The sequence below is a fragment of the Sus scrofa genome, chromosome 4 (assembly GCF_000003025.6).
Source record: "Sus scrofa isolate TJ Tabasco breed Duroc chromosome 4, Sscrofa11.1, whole genome shotgun sequence".
Lineage (NCBI taxonomy): Eukaryota > Metazoa > Chordata > Mammalia > Artiodactyla > Suidae > Sus > Sus scrofa.
This window is the reverse complement of record NC_010446.5, coordinates 7,129,021-7,148,889: the sequence shown is the minus strand read 5'-3', so window position 1 is coordinate 7,148,889 and position 19,869 is coordinate 7,129,021. Positions and strand designations below refer to the sequence as shown.

General features: G+C 49.6%; 1 protein-coding gene across 3 annotated transcripts in view; it reads right to left on the bottom strand.

The window, feature by feature from the left end:
• The window catches only part of ZFAT (zinc finger and AT-hook domain containing), a 205,298-nt gene that overhangs the window by 26,100 nt on the left and 159,329 nt on the right, over positions 1 to 19,869 (bottom strand). For all 3 annotated transcript variants that reach the window (XM_021088872.1, XM_021088873.1, XM_021088874.1), the window contains 2 exons: positions 15,073 to 15,211; positions 6,639 to 6,757 (listed from right to left, as the gene is read on the bottom strand). In XM_021088872.1, the coding sequence (XP_020944531.1) occupies positions 6,639 to 6,757; positions 15,073 to 15,211 (258 nt within the window). The remainder of the gene's footprint in view (positions 1 to 6,638; positions 6,758 to 15,072; positions 15,212 to 19,869) is intronic.

Here is a 19,869-nt window from a genome sequence, read left to right as displayed (position 1 = left end):
TAAAGAAGAACAAAGAGGAGATTTTCCACACAATCACAGGAGCCCAAGTTCTCAGGCTCTAAAAGCACGTCTCAGTTCCCCGCAAGGGTTCAGAACAGAATGTGATTATTCTTTTATAGCCAGGTGTCACGTTCATTTAGGTATTTCCAGCCTGACACTTAGTAGACACCCAACACACAGCTGATGAACGCGTCACATGGACAAAAAGAAGCACATCTCCTTTTAAGCACCATTAAGCAACACGCCAGCCAACATGGACTGGATCCGAGGAACGGCTCAGGCTGCGATAAACAGGATGGGTGTGGATGGCTGCTCCGCCTTGGGTCCTCTTTGTAAGAACCACACTGGGAAGGACACTGCTCTACAAGGCATTCCTCAGAGCCTGGCGATAGCCCAGCTGCTGGAACAGGCATTCTGTCACTACACGGGGACCCCCCCCCCCAGGTGGTCCACCCCTTGCCTAGCTCCTTGGTTGCCCTACCGTCTCACTTCTGGGGCCAAATGCATGGCTTTGTGTCAACTGTTTCTGTGGAGCTGTGGCTTTGCTGGAGGTGTTGGGGTCCGCGAGAAGCGAGCGCTTCAGAGGAAGGGACACTGCTGCACACACCAACAAAGGCACCAGCTGGCCAAGAGAGAGGGCGCCTTACATCGGGAGCGGGCGTTCCAACGGCTCCTTGAGAGCGAGCAAATCCCCGCAAGCATGAACTTGAAACACCAGAGCCTGTGTCTAAACACAAGTCCAAGTGTGAACTTGACCACATCTTCTCCTGTAGATGAGGAGGTGATGCTGATGTTGGTGACACCACTGCCACCACCACTCACCACAGCAGCTGCCATAACTACGACACCACTGCCACACTCGAAACACTTAAGAAGTAGTAATTCCTTGATAGCTTCACACAACTAAGTGCCATGTACTGCAGGCCTACCGGGGAGTAGTCAGTAAGCCCAGCATTTTATATACAGTGTCTCTCAATCCTTTTGACCTCTTAGGGATCATTGGCTTTACCGTATAGGTAAGAACACAGAGGGCTCGGAGGTTAAATAAAAAGTGGCTCAAGGTCAAACCATTTACAGGAAGAGCCAGGATTCAAAGTGAAGTCTGTCAAACTCCAGAGTATGTACACCTTCAATTTTTTTACAGAAAACGTCAAACATACAACGGAGAGGTGAACCCCATGTACACATCAACCAGTTTCAAGTTAACCAGCTCCTGGCCAGTCCCGTTTCACCTGCGTCCTCAGGCACACCACACAACTGCCCTTTGATTCTGAAGCAAGGTGGGTGTCGTGTCGTTTTATCTAAGTATTTTAGAATGCATCTCTAGGAGATGAAACTCTTTCACACCACAGCCACGACACCACTGCCACACTCAAAACACTTAGTAAGTAGTAATTCCTTAATAGCTTCACATGACTAAGTGGTGTTCTGACTTCCCCAGTTATCTCACTGCGCTCACCACGTGTTCTGCAAATCACATTTAAGTAAGTTATTGAAATCCACCTACTAGGTAGCTCAGTGGGTTATGAACCTGACTAATATCCATGAGGATGCGGGTTCGATCCCTGGCTTCACACAGTGGGTAAGGATCCGGCGTTGCCGAAAGCTATGGTACAGGTCACAGATGTGGTTCGGATCTGGTGTTGCTGTGGCTGTGCTGTAGCCCGGCAGCTGCAGCTCCAATTTGACCCCTAGGCTGGGAACCTCCATATATCACAGGGACAGCCCTAAAAAGAAAAAAAAAAAAAAAAACAGAAGTCCATATATTAGAACCGAGAGAAGCCTCATAAGTACTTAGAGAGCCTCCTTCCACTCCGACTCTCTCTCCCCGGCTTACAGTTTTGTTGGGAAAAGAGGGCTGTTCACATTCCGAGTTTCCAACAGCCTGGATTTTGCTGACTGTGTCTCCACAGACCCACCGAACGTGGAGAAGCTTGATCAGATATCCATTCCTCTCTTGGCAGGAAGGCTCCCGGGTCACACTGCATGTTGCCATCAGGAGAGCCTGACGTCTGGGTGCCGGTGTTTCCGCCGTGTTGGCAGGAGACTGAGGATGGCTGCTGGGTCCCTGACGTCAGCGGAGGGTTGCGGAACGCGGCGCTGTACGTCTGCATTTGTTAGCTGGAAGGCTTCTCTGAAAAGAAACGTCTCTCCTCAAACCGTCGGTTATGCTGAGAGAGAGTTTACTCAGAGGGGGTAGAGGAGGGTTGAGTCTTCATCTTTATTTCCCAAAAGAGAGATTTATCAAAATAGAGTTGATTCTCTGAGCGCCCACAACGGTGACTGAGGACTCTTCATCATAAACTCATTGTCTCTGTAGCTCATGGATTTAAACATCCTTGAAGTGTTTCACTGCAGGTGGTAGACACTAACCACACTCGGAGCAACAACAGCAACCCTAACACGTCAGTGCAATGACTGCAAAGAGCCCTTTTTTGCAGTTCTTTTGGCCGTTAGGCCTTACCCCACTAGAGAGGGACGACCCAGTTTCCATCTTAAAGTCTCCTGGAACAGTTCCTCTCTACATAGGTAGGCCATCGTTTTGCCAGACAGTCAGGATAATTTATTTCCTTCTGCTCTCGACTTAAATTTAGTTTTGTGCTGATTACTATACAAAATACTTGCACGGTTTCAGTCAAATCTGCCCAGTGGGTCTGCTGAGAGGTTACCTTCTCTTCCACCCCGTCCGTCTTGCTACCTCCCTGCCTTTTCTGCCGAGGACCCCCCCACCGCCCCCTTATGATTATTTACTTTGAAATAATTTTAGATTTGCAGGAGAGCTGCAAGGATAACACAGAGAGTTCCCGCACAGCCTCCAGGCGCCATGTTAACGTCACCAGGTACAAAGCTCAAAACCAAGGCGTTAACACCAGCGCAACAGCATTAACGAGGCCCCGGCTCTAACCAGAGTCCCTGCTCTTTTCACTGGAGTCCTTCTTCTGGCCCAGGATCCAACCCAGGACCCCACAGTGCACCGAGTCGCCAGGCTTCTGTCATCCCCTCCAAGCCGTGACGGTTCTTCAGTCTCCCCTTGCCATGACCTTGGTACTTCCGAGAACTGGTCAGGCGCCAGCACATCATCTGGATCCATCTGGTGGTTTCTCACGCATAGACAGAGGCTGAGGATTTTTTTTTTTTCTTTTTCTTTTTTTGGAAGAACCCCAAAAGGTGAGTGTCCTTCTCATCACATCACACCAGCTGGAATGTGAAGTCTGTCTGTCTTCTTCCCACTGAGGATGCTGACCTCAGTCACGTGCTCAAGGCGGTGTCGGCCAGGTACCTCCACTGGGAAGTTACTGCTTTTCTCGCTATAATGGATAATGATTTGGAGAGATATTTTGAGCCTACACAAATATTCTATTTCTCCTTAATCTTCTGTCTACTCATTTTAGCATTTATCAATGGATCCTGCCTGCTGCAGTCATTACTGTGGTGTTTTTTTGTTTTTTGCTTTTTAGGGCTGCAACCTCGGCATGGAGGTTCCCAGGCTAAGGGGTCTAATCGGAGCTACAGCTGCCGGCCACAGCCACAGCCATGCCAGAGGCGAGCCACGTCTGTGACATACACCACAGCTCATGGCAACGCCGGGTCCCAACCCACTGGGCAAGGCCAGGGATTGAACCCGCAACCCCATGGTTCCTAGTCGATTCGTTTCCGCTGAGCCACAACGGGAACTCCCACTGCAGTGCTCTAATAGCAATTTTCTACTTCCTTCATTCTTTCTACATTTATCAATCAGAATTATTCTAGGAGGAGAAGCTGTTCCTTCCCCACCACTTATTCAATGGTTATTTATTTAAGCAGGACACATAAACATTTACTTTATCCTTTGAGTAGTAGTCCAGCACCACCACTATTTATTTCAGCACTCCACCTGCTCCAGCTCTGGCCATCAGGATCTCTCATGCGTCCTTTTGACATGCCTGCATCTTATTTCTTTGGTGCATGTCGTTACTTTCCAGTACTGCAAAATGCTCCAGGATCATCTTACAGATGTTTTGCTTTAGCCCTGGAATCAACCCCTCTTCAAAGGGACCCTGGTTCCTTTTCTTGGAGAATCCTATTAGAAACCAAGACCTGGATACTAGGTGTGCTGTCAGGGGGCGTCACTGCTTCCAGGCCCTCTAAGCACAAAACGCTGAGCCGTACATGTACTCACACATACCTGGAATGATCTGCGTCAGTCTGTCGGTGTGCACACACACACACTCGCGCACGCGCGCACAGGCACACCGTCGTATACACACATACAACACCTAACAGTCCTGCAATGGACAGCCTTGCGAACACATCCTTTTCCGCTTTTGTCAGTGTGCCTTTGGGAGAGGTTTCTAGTGGTGGGATTGTGTAGTGATGGGAAGAGAAACGCAAGTGTACCTGTCGTCGATACCGTCAAGTCCCGCTGCGTGGAGACGCCCTAGTGTGTAACCCCACCAGCAGGGTGCGAGCAGGCGGACTCCCCTTCAGCCGCTCCCGCAGCGACGGCAAACTTCGGGAGTCTCGCCAGTCTAACAGGGAGGAGATTCTACCTCTGTCTGGTGTTAACTACTTTCACCACGTGTGGGGGTGACCGTGCTTCCGGATCTGCAAGGCTGTGTGCATTTCCTTTTCCATGAACCTTCTCATCTCGTGCCCATTTTCCCTTTGGGCTGTCGATCTCTTTCATCAGGTTTCTAGAAGCTTTTTACAATGTGAAGATACTCATCCTTTTTTCCATGATAGGACTGAAAATCTTTTTTGTCATTTGTCTTGCTATGAGTTCTTTTACATAAGAGTTTTAAATTGCTTTTCATGGCCTTAATTTCGTTGCAATCTTTTCCCTAATTGAATCTGTATTTTGAGCGATAATTAAAAGTTCTCCATCGTCTCGATTTATAAATGGATGCACCTGCGTTTCCTACGGGCCTGTGTTAAATATCTCCCTCTTTACACGGAAACCTCTGACCCTTTGCTCCAGGTTCTCTATGTAGAGGCCACTGATGACTGCATGCTGATGTCCTGATCTGCTGCTCATTGTGTCCGGTAGCTTTTTAGTCACGCTTCTAGATTTTCAAAAACATATTCCTGTCGGAGTTCCCGTTGCGGTGCAGAAGAAACAAATCCGACTAGGAACCATGAGGTTGTGGGTTTGATCCCTGGCCTCACTCAGTGGGTTAAGGATCCGGCATTGCCATGAGCTGTGGTGTAGGTCACAGATGTGGCTCGGATCTGGAGTTGCTATGGCTGTGGCTGTGGCTGGCAGCTACAGCTCCGATTAGAATCCTAGCCTGGGAACCTCCATATGCCACGAGCGCAGCCCTAAAAAGACAAAAAACCAAAAAACAAAAAACAAATCCCACATAATCTGTCTTCTCTCCCAATTCTTTGTCTCCATTTACTCTGCCTCAGCTACACACCCGAAGGCCTGCTCATCTTGTTTCCAGCTCTAAGGAGAAACTCCCAGCGGAAGATGCTGGCTTTGGGACTGAAAATGCATACATTTCGTTTTTCATCTTAAAAACGCATTCATCAAATCCTACTTTATTGATTGTTTCATCAGTGGATGCTGATTTTTGTCAAATGCTTTTCCTGCATCTCCAAAGATGGTCATTTCATTTTTCTTCTCCCTCATTCTATTACCAGGATGGACGACATTAACCCCTATGCCTGCCTACTGAACCCCTCTTCCCTTGTATTCTGGAATAATCCCCACATGGTCATGACGTGGGTTTTTTTTTTTTCCTCCTTCATAGCTTGTTGGGTTTGTTTCAAAGCCCTTACTCTTAACCACTGGATGCTCCAGGGCCCCAGACAGTCCTTAGGAAGTGGTTCTCCAGGGGGGTGATCCTGACCCCTGGGAACACTGGCAACGCCTGTGATATTTTTGGTTTTCACACCCGGGGATGCTCGTGAGCGTCGTGGGTAGAAGTCAACGGTGTGACTACACATCCTAAAATGCACACGCAGCCCTCTACAACCAAGAATTATCCAGATCATAGTTTTAACAGGACTGAGTTTGAGGCATTCTGCCTGACGTAAAATGCAATTTGGTAGTGCCCCCTAGTCCTTGAAAAGAGAAACAGCTGCTGGCTTTTAAAATGCAGGTACGGGCTTTTATAAAATTAAAACACTGGTTCCAGCAGCTGAGAGGAAAGCAAAGGTAGGAGCACATGCCTGGGCAGAGGGAGAGGAGGGCCAGGAGCAGCAAAAGGGGCCCTCCCTGCTCCCGGGAATGCGCTCTGCTCTCAGAGGCAATCCCTGAAAGCCTGGATGCGTGATCACAGAAGTGAAAATACCAAATGAGGCCAAGAAGGACATGCACGAACCAGCCCAAGCACCACCCAGAGCAAGAGGGGACACGCATGGCCTAGACCTCAGCCAGTGGTACCCCCAGATGTGACACAAGCTTCGAAAAGACTTCCAAGTTTCCCACCAGAAAACCCACTGCCCGGAGGAACAGCCGTCCGTGCCCAGCACCGGGCCTGCCTGGCTTGTCATCCTCGTTCAGGAAAGTCCTGACCAATATGGTGCTTTCACAAGAACCTCCCTGAGTTCTCTGGTGGCGCAGTGGGTTAAGGATCCAGCGTTGTCACTGCGGCAGCCTGGAAACGTCCACATACCGCAGGTGCAGCCAGAGCCAAAACAACAACAAAAAGTACCTCCCACTTGGGCTCTCCCTCGTTCTCCACCAGCTTCAGGCCATGCTTGTTCTTCAAGTGCCTGTTGAACTCCCATTTGGTGCCATAAACGAAGCTGCACACAGGACACTTCAAACCACCTGGAAGCACAGAGGTTAAAAGAAGTATTCAGAGCACAGACATTCTGCCTCCCAAACGCGCAAATCTACGGAACGCATTTTTTTTTGTCTGCAGCACTTACACTCAAGCCAAGCTTACCTTAATAGTTAGCCGAGTAGCCACACAATGGTAACACCATAGTCTGTGTGTTTTTCAGGGCAGAGGTTTTAAAACAAAGTTTTGTTTTGTTTTGTTTCATTTTTTGAACGAGAATTTGCAGAGAATTTAACATACACAATATTTTAGGTGCCAGGGAGAATTCAGATGACTAACATAATTTCTTTGGCTGAGCGGATAAGCAACTTAAATTTCATGCTTTCACTCAAAAATTGCAAATACGTTAGAAAGTAAAGCCCTGAAGGTCAACAGGTGCTTTTTCTCAATCTCCTTTGTGCCCAAATCAACATCAAGGGCCGGGTTCTCAGCTTCCTCCACATAAGAAGCCAAGTCAGTGGCACGAATTCCCACGTGAATATCCCAGTAAATGACCGATTAAAAAGATGGTCACCTCCCAAAACATCCTCATTGATTTAACTAAACTGAACACATGTTTCAGAAAGTGTATGAATGCTTTAATGAGAAAGTCTGGGATAAAAAAACCAACCAACAAACAAAAAAACGACCCCCCCCAAACCAACTGTCACACAAAAACTATCTTTCTAAAATTACATCAGAAGCAGCAACTAAATTAGGAGCTGGATAAAAAGCAGTTCTTTACTTCGTTTATTTGAAGTTTTGTTGACTTACACTACAGTGCTGGATTCAGGATTTAACAGGTTGCACTTTCAGAAGCAAACTCTAGCCCCTCGGGAGGCTAAGGGCAGTCCAGGCACCAGCCTCCAAATCTACCAGGATATTTAGAGGCCGGAGTCAGGCTAAGGGCCGGCACCACCAGGCTTACCCCCTGAGCTGGGCGGGGGCAATGAGACGGGACCAACAGGTCCCGAGCTGGTCTCTCATGGCCACTGTTGGTCTACCCTCTACCCGGCAGACAGGCTGGTCTTAAAAACTGTCACTATGCTGTACAGAGAAATTAACACAACACTGCAAATCAACCACACTCTAATAACAATTTTAAAAATAAAAATGAAAACCATGAATGGAATGGCATCTCTCACAGGTATAAAACCCTCCAGGGGCCCTCCCTCGCACCCAGAATAAAATCCCAGCTCCGTGCTGTGGCCTGCGACCCCTCGTGACCCCGCCCCTGCCTCCCTTCCCGGCCCTGTCTCCTCCCTCCCCCTCTCTCCCATCCTCTCCTCTCCTGCCTTCTGCTTTCACCAAGCTCCTTCCCTTCTCAGAGCACCTGCTCTTGTGGTACCTGCTGTCGGTCTGGCTGCTGACGGGGTCACCTGTCTCTGCGGGGCCTGCGTGCTCTCCTGTGCCCTCTGAGCATCAGTATTTATTTCTTGCTCACTGGGGTGCTAAGGAGGAAGTGGAGGAACTCTGCTGATGACAGGCTGTCTTAACAAATTATGTAAGAATGAGACAGATCTCACAGGACACATCATGTGATGTAAGCATCTCCCAAATCAACCCCGTGTCAGTGGAATCTTAGAGAGCACTGTCCTGTAACTGGGGTGTCTTGTCTGTCCCCTGAGCTGGTGGGCGAGTCCCCACACAGTCATAAGCAGGAATGGAAGCCAACCCAGGTGGCGAGGGGCGGCCCCTCAAACCCTCTTGAAGCTTTAGACTCCAGCGCTGGGAGGGCACAGGAGAGCACGCAGGTCTCGCAGAGACAGGCGACCCAGTCAGCAGACAGACCGACAGCGGGGTACGGCAGAGACATGGGGCAGAGTCAGCACAAAGACTGGCCACAGACACCAAGTTCTGGGCTTCCAGAATATTCTACAGACGAGGCAGCTCATATGCTATTTTCTGAAACTCAAACACACTGTGCCCTTTTTTTAGGCAAAATCAAATGGACTGTTCTTTCTTGCCTGGAGGATAATTAAACTTAGTGTTTAACCTTCTTTGTTATTGCTTATTAATCACCTAAAATGATGTCTTTTCCTATGATCATCTTTTAAAACCCTCCAAGGTATAAGACCCACTATCTTCTCTCTTGGTTAAGCTGACGTTGCTTCTATAAAGACTTCACACGAAGCAATGAACACAAGCTAACTACCTAAGGTGAGATTTAGGCTTTAAAATGAAATTAAAGAATCTTTCTGGGGTATTCTTTAATGGGAACTAATTTAGGGAGAAAAACATCCTTATATTATGTTTAAATTAAAATTAATATAAGAATGCCCGCACATTAATTAAAACTTCCGCCTTTACCACGGTGGCTTTAATTAAAGAACAACAAACGGAAATATGTAATCTAGACTGAATGTGTAACTGTACCAGTTAATTGACATCGAAGCCGAGAAAAATTAATTTCCCCCTCAAGTCATTAAATTCTTAGGCAACACTCAGTAAAGGTTTCGGGAAGACTTGGCGCATTTACTCGCAGCACCGACAGTAAACGCACCCCACGAAAACTGTCTCCAAGCCCCCGGGTCCTCTTAGGAAAGATGCAGCAGGCAGAAAGAAGGACAGAATTTCAGGAGCAATTTTAAAACTCCATCACGGCATCCTTTTTGGAAGACAGCATATTCTGGAGGAAATTTCGAACACCAATCTATCTGCCTTCCTTTGCGGTGGCTGACGTTATTGAAAACTCAATTTCATTTCCAATAATGTAACTCCCAGACTGGCACCGGACACGGGGTCAGACAGCCTGAATCTGGCCCTCGCCCACGTGCCTCAGAACCGCTCCTTAAACTCTTGGGTTCGGGTTTTCTCCTCTACCCCAGTAAAAAAAAAAATAAAAAATGCTAAAGCTTATATCCTTATAAAAGGCAGTGTGGTCAGCAGAATAACCCCCTCCCAGCCCCGTGTATTCACACCCTAAACCCTGGGACACGTGAATAGGTGACTCACCTGCCAAAAGACACTTGAAAGGTATGATTCAAGTAAGAGTCCTGAGATGGGGGTTATTCTGGACTAACTGGATGGCCTCATGTAAATACGAGGGTCCTTGTAAGAAGGGGGCAGGAGGGCTGATCACAGAGACAGGGGCGGAGAAAGATGTTCTGAAGACGGGGAAGGGGAGCGAGCAGGGGAATATGGGCAGCAGCCTCTAGAAGCTGGAAAAGGCAAAGAAACGGACCCTCCCCTAGAGCCTCCGGAAGAAACACACACTTGCTGGCAAATGGGACTCTAGCCTGTAGGACCCATCTTGGATTCCTGACTTTGGAAGGTGAAACAATAAATCTGTGTTGTTTTAAGCCACCACCAGGTTTGTGATTGTTTATTACAGCAGCAATAAGAAACAAACACAGGCACTACAGGGTAACGGACCCCAAAACAGCTTAGTTATCAAAGGACAGTGGACACAGGGTGATTTGGTTTCATTAACAAGCGAGATAGGGAACTGGATTTGAGAAATCACAGTGCATTTGTGTTACATGAGATCACTATATGTAGAATCTAATACAAAATGATACAAAAGAATTTATTCCCCAAACAGAAGCAGACACTCAAAGATTTCAAAAACCAAACTTGGGGTTACCCAGGGGAAACGGTGGGGGGAAGGATAAACTGGGAGGCTGGGATTGACACACACCCGCTACCATGTACAGGACGGGTGAGGAACAAGCCCAGGAAGCTCTACTCAATACTCTGTAGTGACCTGAGCGGAAAAGGGTCTACAAAGGAATGGATTTATGCATAAACATAATGGATTCACTTTGCCGTACATCTGAAGCGAACAAAACACTGTTAACCAACCATACTCCAATAAGATTTGATTTAAGAATTTGGGGGGGGGGCATCACCTGCAGCATATGGAAGTTCCGAGGCTAGGGATGGAATCGGAGATGCAGCCACAGCAACTTGGGATCTGAGCCGCTCCTGTGACTTATGCGGCAGCTCACAGCAACTTGGGATCCGTAACCCACTGAGTGAGGCCAGGGATCAAATCCACATTACCATGAACACTGTGTTGGGTTCTTAACCTGCTCAGCCACAATGCGAACTCCCAATAAAAAAAAAAAAAAATTGTTTCAGTGCATTTCATCGTGAGCCAGGGTGACATTCCAAACCCCAGTGAGGAAGGTTTGGCGAACGGAGCTTCAGCTGGGTCTCTCCCACCCCTCCTGGCGCCTCACACACTCCTCAAGCCCTTGGGGTCTGAGGTCCTCTGGACACACAGGAAAGGGCTGGAAAGACAGAGAGGCACCGGTCAGCCTTGGGACAGGTTAGCAACCCAACCTGGAGACAAAGAAATAAGAAAAACTCAACTGCTCCTGTGTGTGTCCCCTCTCAACACAGCCTTGTGTGACCTCCAGCAAATGGGAACCAGCTGGTGCCCTGACAGGACAGTGCAGACGGGAGGCCACGGAAAAGAACCAGCCTGCGAAGCCCCATTCATACCCCCACCCCGTGAGCTCCAGGAATGAGCTGAGAAGGTGTGATGCTGGTGGCACAAAGCCCCCGACGCCTCTCACCACTCGGGACTTGGTGAACCAGCTCCGGAGCGGGCGTCATCAGAGGTGCTTTAAAACGAGGGCAGGGCAGACCCATGGAAGGAATACTACACGGAAACGTGCATTTTTTGTGGAAAAACACTTCAAAACTGCACTAATGAACAAGTGATGGGCTAAGGGGAATAAACAAGAGACTGTCTGATCTGCTTTCAAAATATCATAAACACAAGCAGGGAATAACATCTTTATGCAGCACTCGGTACTAGTCTAATCGCCAAAAGGCACCACAGTTCCCAGGGAAACAGTGTCTCTTGCAGGAACCCCACTGGCATGCAGCCAGCAGAGGTGCCCGTGCCCCCAGGACCAGAGGCGTGCTGGATCAGGCCGGGCACCCGTCTCCCCAGCTCAGGGACTTCACAGTGGAGGCTTAATATTGGCCCTGGTGGGAATATTTACACCACAGAAATTGGCAGATGCAACAAATCAGGTTCCCTGCCCCCGCCCCAGGAGGGCCAGCTGGTGAACAGAACAGGACATGGGCGTCCGGCAGCTGCATTCCAGGGCACTTCCAAGCTCACTGCCAGTAACTCAAACTCCACAGGAAACACCACGGTACCTTCCCACAGAAACCTACGCGGAGCAGAAGTCTCAGCCTTTTAGGGCTTCTCCTCACCTCCCCCACGGCGCTGCACAGACACGCTTCGCAGCCCGAGAATCCTTCCCCACGATGGACAGCTCTGCCTGTGTCACAGCGGGACACTGTTAAACACGGCTGACAGACAAGGAGTCCCTACCTTTGTTGCAGGGGGCTCTAGCGTCGTTTTGCGAAAACTAAACTCCATTTGCATTTTTTTTATTACGTGATCATTTTAACATGTATTTCTCTGTCTCAAAGCAAGAAATGATAATGTCCCATGAAGCTCCTTTTTGAGGAGTGAGCAGAAGAGGAAAATAAAATCAAGCAGGGATGGAGAGAATGACTTGTAATTAACCAACAGAAAATGAAAAATCCCAGTGGTACCGAATGAGTCAGCATTTCCAAACCCAGTCGCTTCATCCAGTCCCACTCTCTCCCTGTCTTCTTCGCTCTCCCAGACATCAGAACAGCCTCAGCTGAGTGCTCTGGACATCTCTGAGCTGCACACAAACTCCAGCAGCTCTCTGATTTCAGAGGCTCCTCTCCTGCCCAAACTCAGTGGCACAGTGTCTCCTAAGAGCCAAGAGACGTTCGGGCTGTTTCCTTCCACAATATGTCTCTCCAAGGGGAATAGGAAAAATACAAACACACACACACTCGCAAGCACGCACGCACGCACACGAAGGCCTAAGATCCTCCTGCAAAGATTGGATAGAAAACCCAGACCCAGTCAGGGAAATGCCACTTGACTACAGAGTCTTATAAAGTTAAGTGAAAACTTAGGGCACGAGGCCACTTGACCTCAGCACATTTTCTGCAAGGCAATGATGAGAGTCTGGAAGCAAGGAGCTATGACAGTGTCATCAATCCGATCCCCACGCCTGTCCCAACAGCCCCAGGAAACGGCTATTTCCTGCCGATCCAACCCACGAGTGTGAAGAATGTTAAAACCAATCTCTAGCCTACGACTCCAAATATGTACTGTGACTCAGGCAATCCATTCTCTCCTCTGTGATTCCTGGACCGGGGGTCGTCAAAAATGATGCACTGTTCTAGAAGTCTTAGAATATTTTCATGGAAAAAAAAAAAAAAAAAAAAAAAAAAAAAAAAAAAAAACATGAAAGAAAGGAATGAGAATGCATTGAGTGCCAGACAATCAAGTGTTCTCATTTAGTCCTGCCCGCTGCTCTCACGGGAGACGGCACAGCGTGCTGTGACCTCCACGTGGGGTGAAGGGCTTCGCTGGAGAAGTTCGGTTACTTGCCCGAATGGCACAGCGAAAGAGCCAGAGCCCCCACGTGGCACCATCTTGCCCTCTAGCTCCGTGAAAATGCCTTAAAGCCAACACCAGGCACATACTCCCATGACCCCAGATGGATGGCTCAAAATTATCCTGAGTCTTTTCTGCTGCTCATGCATCTCTGTACCTCAGCCCCATCACCAAAAGGGCTGAAGTCAATTGTTTGTTATACACGAAGATGCATTTCATGGCCGTTACAGCAAGCAGAGCTTCCCGCTGCACCAGGAAGCTCTGAGCATCGCGGCTGTGGCCGAGTGTACAATCCCGCATCTCTGTTGACTGGAGGCTGATTTCTAAAACAGTCTTCAGCTTCAAAGAGGCACAGTCTTCAGGAGAGAGTAGCAACGGACACACTGCATGCTGCAATCATTTTTCAGCTGAATTCCCGAAGCACAGAGATAAATCCAACAGCATTTCTCTGCGTGGTAACAGCACATGAGCTAAACCCTCTCAAGTGGGAATATGTGATTATTTATTGAAAAAAGAAGCAACCCCCCCACAAACTTCTCAACGATATGAGAAGTTTTTGTCCATTCTCTTTCAGTTCAAATGTTCTAAACAGTTTTTCCTTTTCAGGATGAATAAGTAATCTGAGCACTCAATAAACATGTGGGGGTAAGCTAAAGAATTCCATCTATAAATGTATTTAGTGGAGCATTACCTACAACTGCAATAAAAGAAAAATCTGGAAACCCCACAATGTTCAACAACAGGAGCACAGTTATATAGAGATGCTGACGCTTGATGCTGATTCCAAAAAGCTCTTAGAAACTATAAGAAGACAGTGCACCGAAGGAAAACAAAACGTTCGGGATAATCAGCATTAAGAAAGTAATCCATGAACTTTCATTTACGCAAAATGTATGCATGGACCATGAACAGAAGGCCCTTGGCATCCCCAGGTTCTGCAGCTCCTCAGGGCCGAGGATACGGCTGCTCTGCCGACGCTGCTCTGCCGCTTCACCTGAGGGACCTGAGCATCCGAGGACTGCGGTATTCGAGAAGGTCCTGGAGCGGATCTCCCGGGTACCAAGGGACGGCTGTACTGACAAATGCGCATTGTGGGAAGGGTGATAAATGTATGCGTAAATTATTACTTCTTTACTTAGGATGCCCAGGAAGGCTGCTGTCAGAACCCTCACAGTAAGTAACACTGACACACACACTGGGGAGAATAATGATGAAGATGAACTAACAAAACTGCTTCGATGTGGGGGTGAGTAGATTCAAACTATTACATTTAGAAAGGAGAGAAAACAAGGTCCTACTGCACAGCACAGGGACTGTCTCCAACCTCCTAGGACAGACCAAGACGGAAGGGAGTATTAAAAAAAGAATATAACACACACACACGTACATGACTGAGCCACTTTGCTGTACAGCAGAAATGGGCACGACATTGTAAATCGACTATACTTTCATAAAAAAAAGAAAGAAAGGGAGGGAGGAAAAGAAAAGGAAGGAAAGGAAGGAAGGAAGGGGAGAGAGCGAGGGGGGAGGGAGGAGGGAGGGAGGAAGGCGTTCCAGTCGTGGCTCGGTGGAAACAAACCAGGTTAGTATCCATGAGGATCCGGGTTTGATGGGTTTGATCCCTGGCCTCGCTCAGTGGGCTGAGGATCTGGAGTTGCCATGAGCTGTGGTGTAGGTCACAGACCCAGCTCACATCTGGCGTTGCTGTGGCTGTGGCATACGCCGGCAGCTGCAGCTCCGATTCATCCTCTAGCCTGGGAACATCTATATGCCGTGGGTGCAGCCCTAAAAAGCAGAAAACAAAGAAAGGAGGGGGGAGGGAGAGAACCTTCAGGGCCCAGGGTGGCACTGCCGGATGTCCCAGCTGTCCTGGCGGGACTCGGCCAGGCAGGACAGGGCCGGCCGCTCACCTACCTTGCTGGATGAGCGCGTCGGCCGCCAGCTCCCCGGTGCCCACGTTGGCGTACTCCTCGTTGGGGTGCTTCCTGTTGTAGTGCCGCTTCAGGGAGCCCGAGATGTTGCAGGAGTAATGGCAGTGGGCACAGCGGAAAGGCTGCAGGGACAAGGAGGGGATTAGGCAGGGCTGGCCCCCCAGTGTCATCAAGTCCCCATGGGAAAGGAAGACCCCCCCGACACCCCCTGGGGTCCTGCTTACGACTCTCCCCCTCCCGTGTCTGAGTCCTGCAAAGCCTGTGAGGAGCACCCCTTGGGACACAGGCCCCAGGGACACACGCTAGCCTGGGGAGGTGGGGTCCTGCCTCTGCAGGGACCATCCCAGTGACCAGCAAGCAGTCCCCCAAGGATGAGGGGTCTCTGCTAAACGACAATGCTTTCATTTCTTTTCTCTTTTGTCTAATTCTTGCTCAAGAAGAAAATCACAAAAAAGCAACACAGGAATCTATCACTTTTTTTGTTTTAAGGGAATGCCATTCAAGTAGCTCCCCTGACAATTAATTCCCTGATGCATCTGCTTCTCTAATGAAACAACTCCTTCCACAGTATTTGCCTGCAAGCACCTGCAATGCAGACACCGCTTTCCACAGGTAGGGAAATCAGCCTGATAAAATCTATTTCCAACCTCCCTCCTGGGCAGGACAAAGGCACCACTGGGTCCTGCAGCTCAGCTCATCTGCCATCTCACCATGGCTGCGGAGGGTGGGGAGGTACCGAGGGGGAGGGGAGGGGTGCCTGCACAGGCTTCCTGGGGAGCCCGTCCATCAGTCAGGTGATGGACACTGTCCTACCCACGCCCTTACTCATGGTCAGGACAGTATCAAAGTGTCCCTCTGAACCTCGAGCCACACAGCGGTGCAGCACAATGCTACAGAAATCCCAGTTCGGCAACCAGGGCCCTTCTGGAAACACAAGCAGCTTCCTGGTCCAGCAAGAATGGAGCCCACAGAACAGCCACGGGCAGCCACACTCAGAACGGCACAGGGGATTCCGACAGGCAAGTTCAGCTGAGCCCCCGAGCGGGCTGGCAGCGGAAGCCCCGGGTTGCTTTACCAGGTCCACATCCTGGGCCAGACATGAAACGCCGGCCTTCTCCCAGGCTCTGCCCTTGGGCCTGCTGTGTGTCCCCGCCATGCTTCCAAAGAGCATTTTCACACTCAGACCTGGATACGTTCACATATGTCAGTGGGGACGGCGCCCGAGCCAGAGACAGCAGCCCTCAGCTGTCCTCTAGGCCTCTCCCTCCACGGGGATGCTGTGAGCACCACCAAGGAAGCACACAACTCCACCCCCGCGTGTCTGCAGCAGCAGCTGCTCACGCTAAGACCGTGTCACCCTAGACTGTCCCTTCTCTCTCACTGCCCCGCCAGCAGCTAGGTCGGCCCAGACGTCCTCAGACAGGCGCACAGAGGTGGCCCCCCCGCCCCTCTCCATCTGTCACCCCAGCACAGAGAAAGTGTTGACCTGGCCTGGAAAGGAAATGCTGGCACTCCCAGGAGCGGCAGTTCTTAGCAAGACTCGGGGAGCCAACCCGCTCTGACCCCTTCCCTCAGGGACCCCACGCTCTATCGAGGCCACCCCGTGGTCACCGGGTGCTGTGTGCTACGTGCACATGTCATTTTCCTGGACGAGAACCCCATGGTTTGGCCTATGAGGGTTTTGTTTGTTTGTTTTGCTTTTTAGGGGTGCACCCGCAGCATATGGAGGTTCCCAGGCTAGCAGTCAAATCAGAGCTGTAGCTGCCAGCCTATACCACAGCTACAGTGATGTGGGATCCAAGCCACTTCTGTGACCTCCACCACAGGTCACAGCAACACTGGATCCCTGATACACTGAGCGAGGCCAGGGATCTAACCCGCATCCATGGATACCAGTTCGATTAGTTTCCGCTATGCCACAATGGTAATTCCTATGAGGTGTTTGGTTTTTTTTTGTTTTTTTAATTTTTTAAATTATAGTTGATTTACATTGTTCTGTCAATTTCTGCTATATCTAAGAGGGTTTATTAAACAAAAGGGCCTGGACAAAGGCAAAAATTAACCAGACTTCTCACCTATCTACTGAGCAGAGAGATCTAAACTGCCAATATATGATTACCTGCAAAGACAAAATAAAAGCTAAAACATTTTTTTTTGTCTTTTTGTCTTTTTAGGACCACACCCTGCAGCATATGGAGGTCCTCAGGCTAGGGGTTGAATCAGAGCTGTAGCCGCCGGCCTACATCACAGCCATAGCAACATGGGATCCAAGCCGCATCTGCGACCTACACCACAACTCATGGCAACACCAGGTCCTTAACCCACTGAGCAAGGACAGGGATCAAGCCTGCAACCTCATGGTTCCTAGTTGGATTCGTTAAGTACTGAGCTGTAATGGGAGCTCCGAAAGCCAAATGATTTTTAGGTGCATTCAACTCTAAATAAGCAAATGCTATGAAATTATTTGGGGAATGCCAGCGTTTGCACAGAAATCAAAAAGACCAACCAAAGATGCTCTCCAGCCAGTGCGGGGTGGTCAGTGGGCACGGAGGCAGGAAGGGGCAATTAAACTGAGAAACAGTCCTACACACCTAACTCAGGCTGGAGAGCCAGTTCATCCTTCCTGCAGCAAACTGATACACTGCCTCATGAGAGTTTCAAGATTCATTCCTCAGGCCTGCTCTGTGGTAGGATTGCTAATGAAAAGAAGCTACCCAAATGTGAGCAGATAAGGCCAAAAAATGCCCAGCCGAGCCCAAATGAGAAGTCAGTTTAAGAGCCACTGATTTCTAGGAAAATCCTCAGTTCTTAAATATGGAAGAGATACTTTCAAAGCCTGACTTTGGCCAACGTTCCCCCCATGACAAGTTGGTCTGCTGCGGCCTCGGGTCTGTGATCTCAGCCTCTGTCAGATGCAGGGAGGGCAAGCCCCCGGCCCCTTGCACCCCGAACAGCTCTGGGGGTTAGGAAGATAAACCTCCTGGTCACGGCATCATCGGCTTTTACAAACATCAGCCACCACCTCATGCCCTCTTGGGGCCCTCTCTCCTTAAACCCTATAGCTGAGCTGCTCCCGGGCCCTTCAAACAAAATAGTCTGGGAGTTCCCGTCGTGGCGCAGTGGTTAACGAATCCGACTAGAAACCATGAGGTTGCGGGTTCGGTCCCTGCCCTTGCTCAGTGGGTTAACGATCCGGCGTTGCCGTGAGCTGTGGTGTAGGTTGCAGACGCGGCTCGGATCCCACGTTGCTGTGGCTCTGGTGTAGGCCGGTGGCTATAGATCCGATTAGACCCCTAGCCTGGAAACCTCCATATGCCGTGGGAGCAGCCCAAGAAACAGCAAAAAGACAAAAAAAAAAAAAAAAAAAAAAAAAGAGTCTGAACTTGGGAGGCATTGCCACGTTGCAGCAGGGAGCGATGCTGAGGCTGCCAGTGCAGGGCAGGGGGCAGAGGTGAGGAAGAGCGCGGGTGATGTCACTATGCCCCCCGCCAGACACAGAGGCTGATGGCGTTGCTAAGACTGCTCGACTGGAGATTCCGTTTATGAAGCAGCTCCTCACTGACCTGCTAGGAGCCAGACACTGTCCTCTGACCCTGTGGATACGCTGACGAGCCCCGAGACACCCTGAATACGCATGCGTTTGGGGACTTAGGTATGAACTGCAAAGATGAAACTAAATCACGAGATGTGTTTCCTAAATCAGGTACCTGCAGACAGCAAACGAGCTACATCTCAAAGGGAAGTTATTTACTGAGCGCTTTCAGGCCAGAATCCATCCAAGAGCTATGGAGAAAATATATGCATCCAAGAGCTATGCAGAAAATATATGTAGTCCTGTAGCACATGCGAAACAAATCCCAAAAGAGAAAGTGGATCAAAACCAAGGAGGGAGCCCGCTGTCATGCCTACGAGTCAAGGCTGCCCTGGATTTAGGTAAGGCGACCTAAGAGAGTAACTACTGAGCTCACAGTTCCTGACAGCTGCCATGCACTCAGGGTCATGGTCGCCTCGGGGATGGAGAAGGGGGTCTGAGGACCGGCAACGGCCCCTGTCTGGGCAGTGGGACATGAGGGTTCATGTCATAATCACCCATCACCCCACATACTCGTGTGCATGTGCAACTTTCTGGATGGGCATTCTATCTTACACTAAGAAGAGCGGAAAAAAAAGGTTGATGAGTGGGTAAATATGACAGAAAAACTCTCTTCATAAGGGTTTTGAGAATTGCAGGTGACGTAGATAAAATGCCTCGAATGACACGCAACACACGGCAGCCACTCTCAAGAGTAATAGCACCAGCCACAGCACTCACACCCTGACAGGTTCCAGATGTTGACGTTTATTTTCCTTCATCTGTGCGATGAAACTGCGTTGATACTGGACTAGAGTTCTAACATATCTGCTCTTCATTTCCCAAAATGTCCAAAAAGGAGACTGCAGTCAGGGGGTCTCTCCAAAGACCAGGTGACAGGCCTGGAGGAAAGAGCAGCTGTCACTCTGGCCCAGCACACCTAAATCCAGCTGCACAGTGGAGACTGGAGACACGGCCCTGGATTATGCAAACGCTCCCCGGGGCCTGGGCTGGAGGCCTCCTCTAAGATTTCCGGCAGTGCCTCTGCAGTTGAGAAAACTCGATAGGAAGGTGGAAATTTTTCATTTATGTCTGAGGGAGCCACCGATTTCCTCAAATGCGAGCTGGCACCAACCACCCCAGGAAGTTGCAGCTGGGCGGGGGCGGGGGGTCGGGGGGTGGGGGCTGGGTTCTTGACTGTCCGCTCAG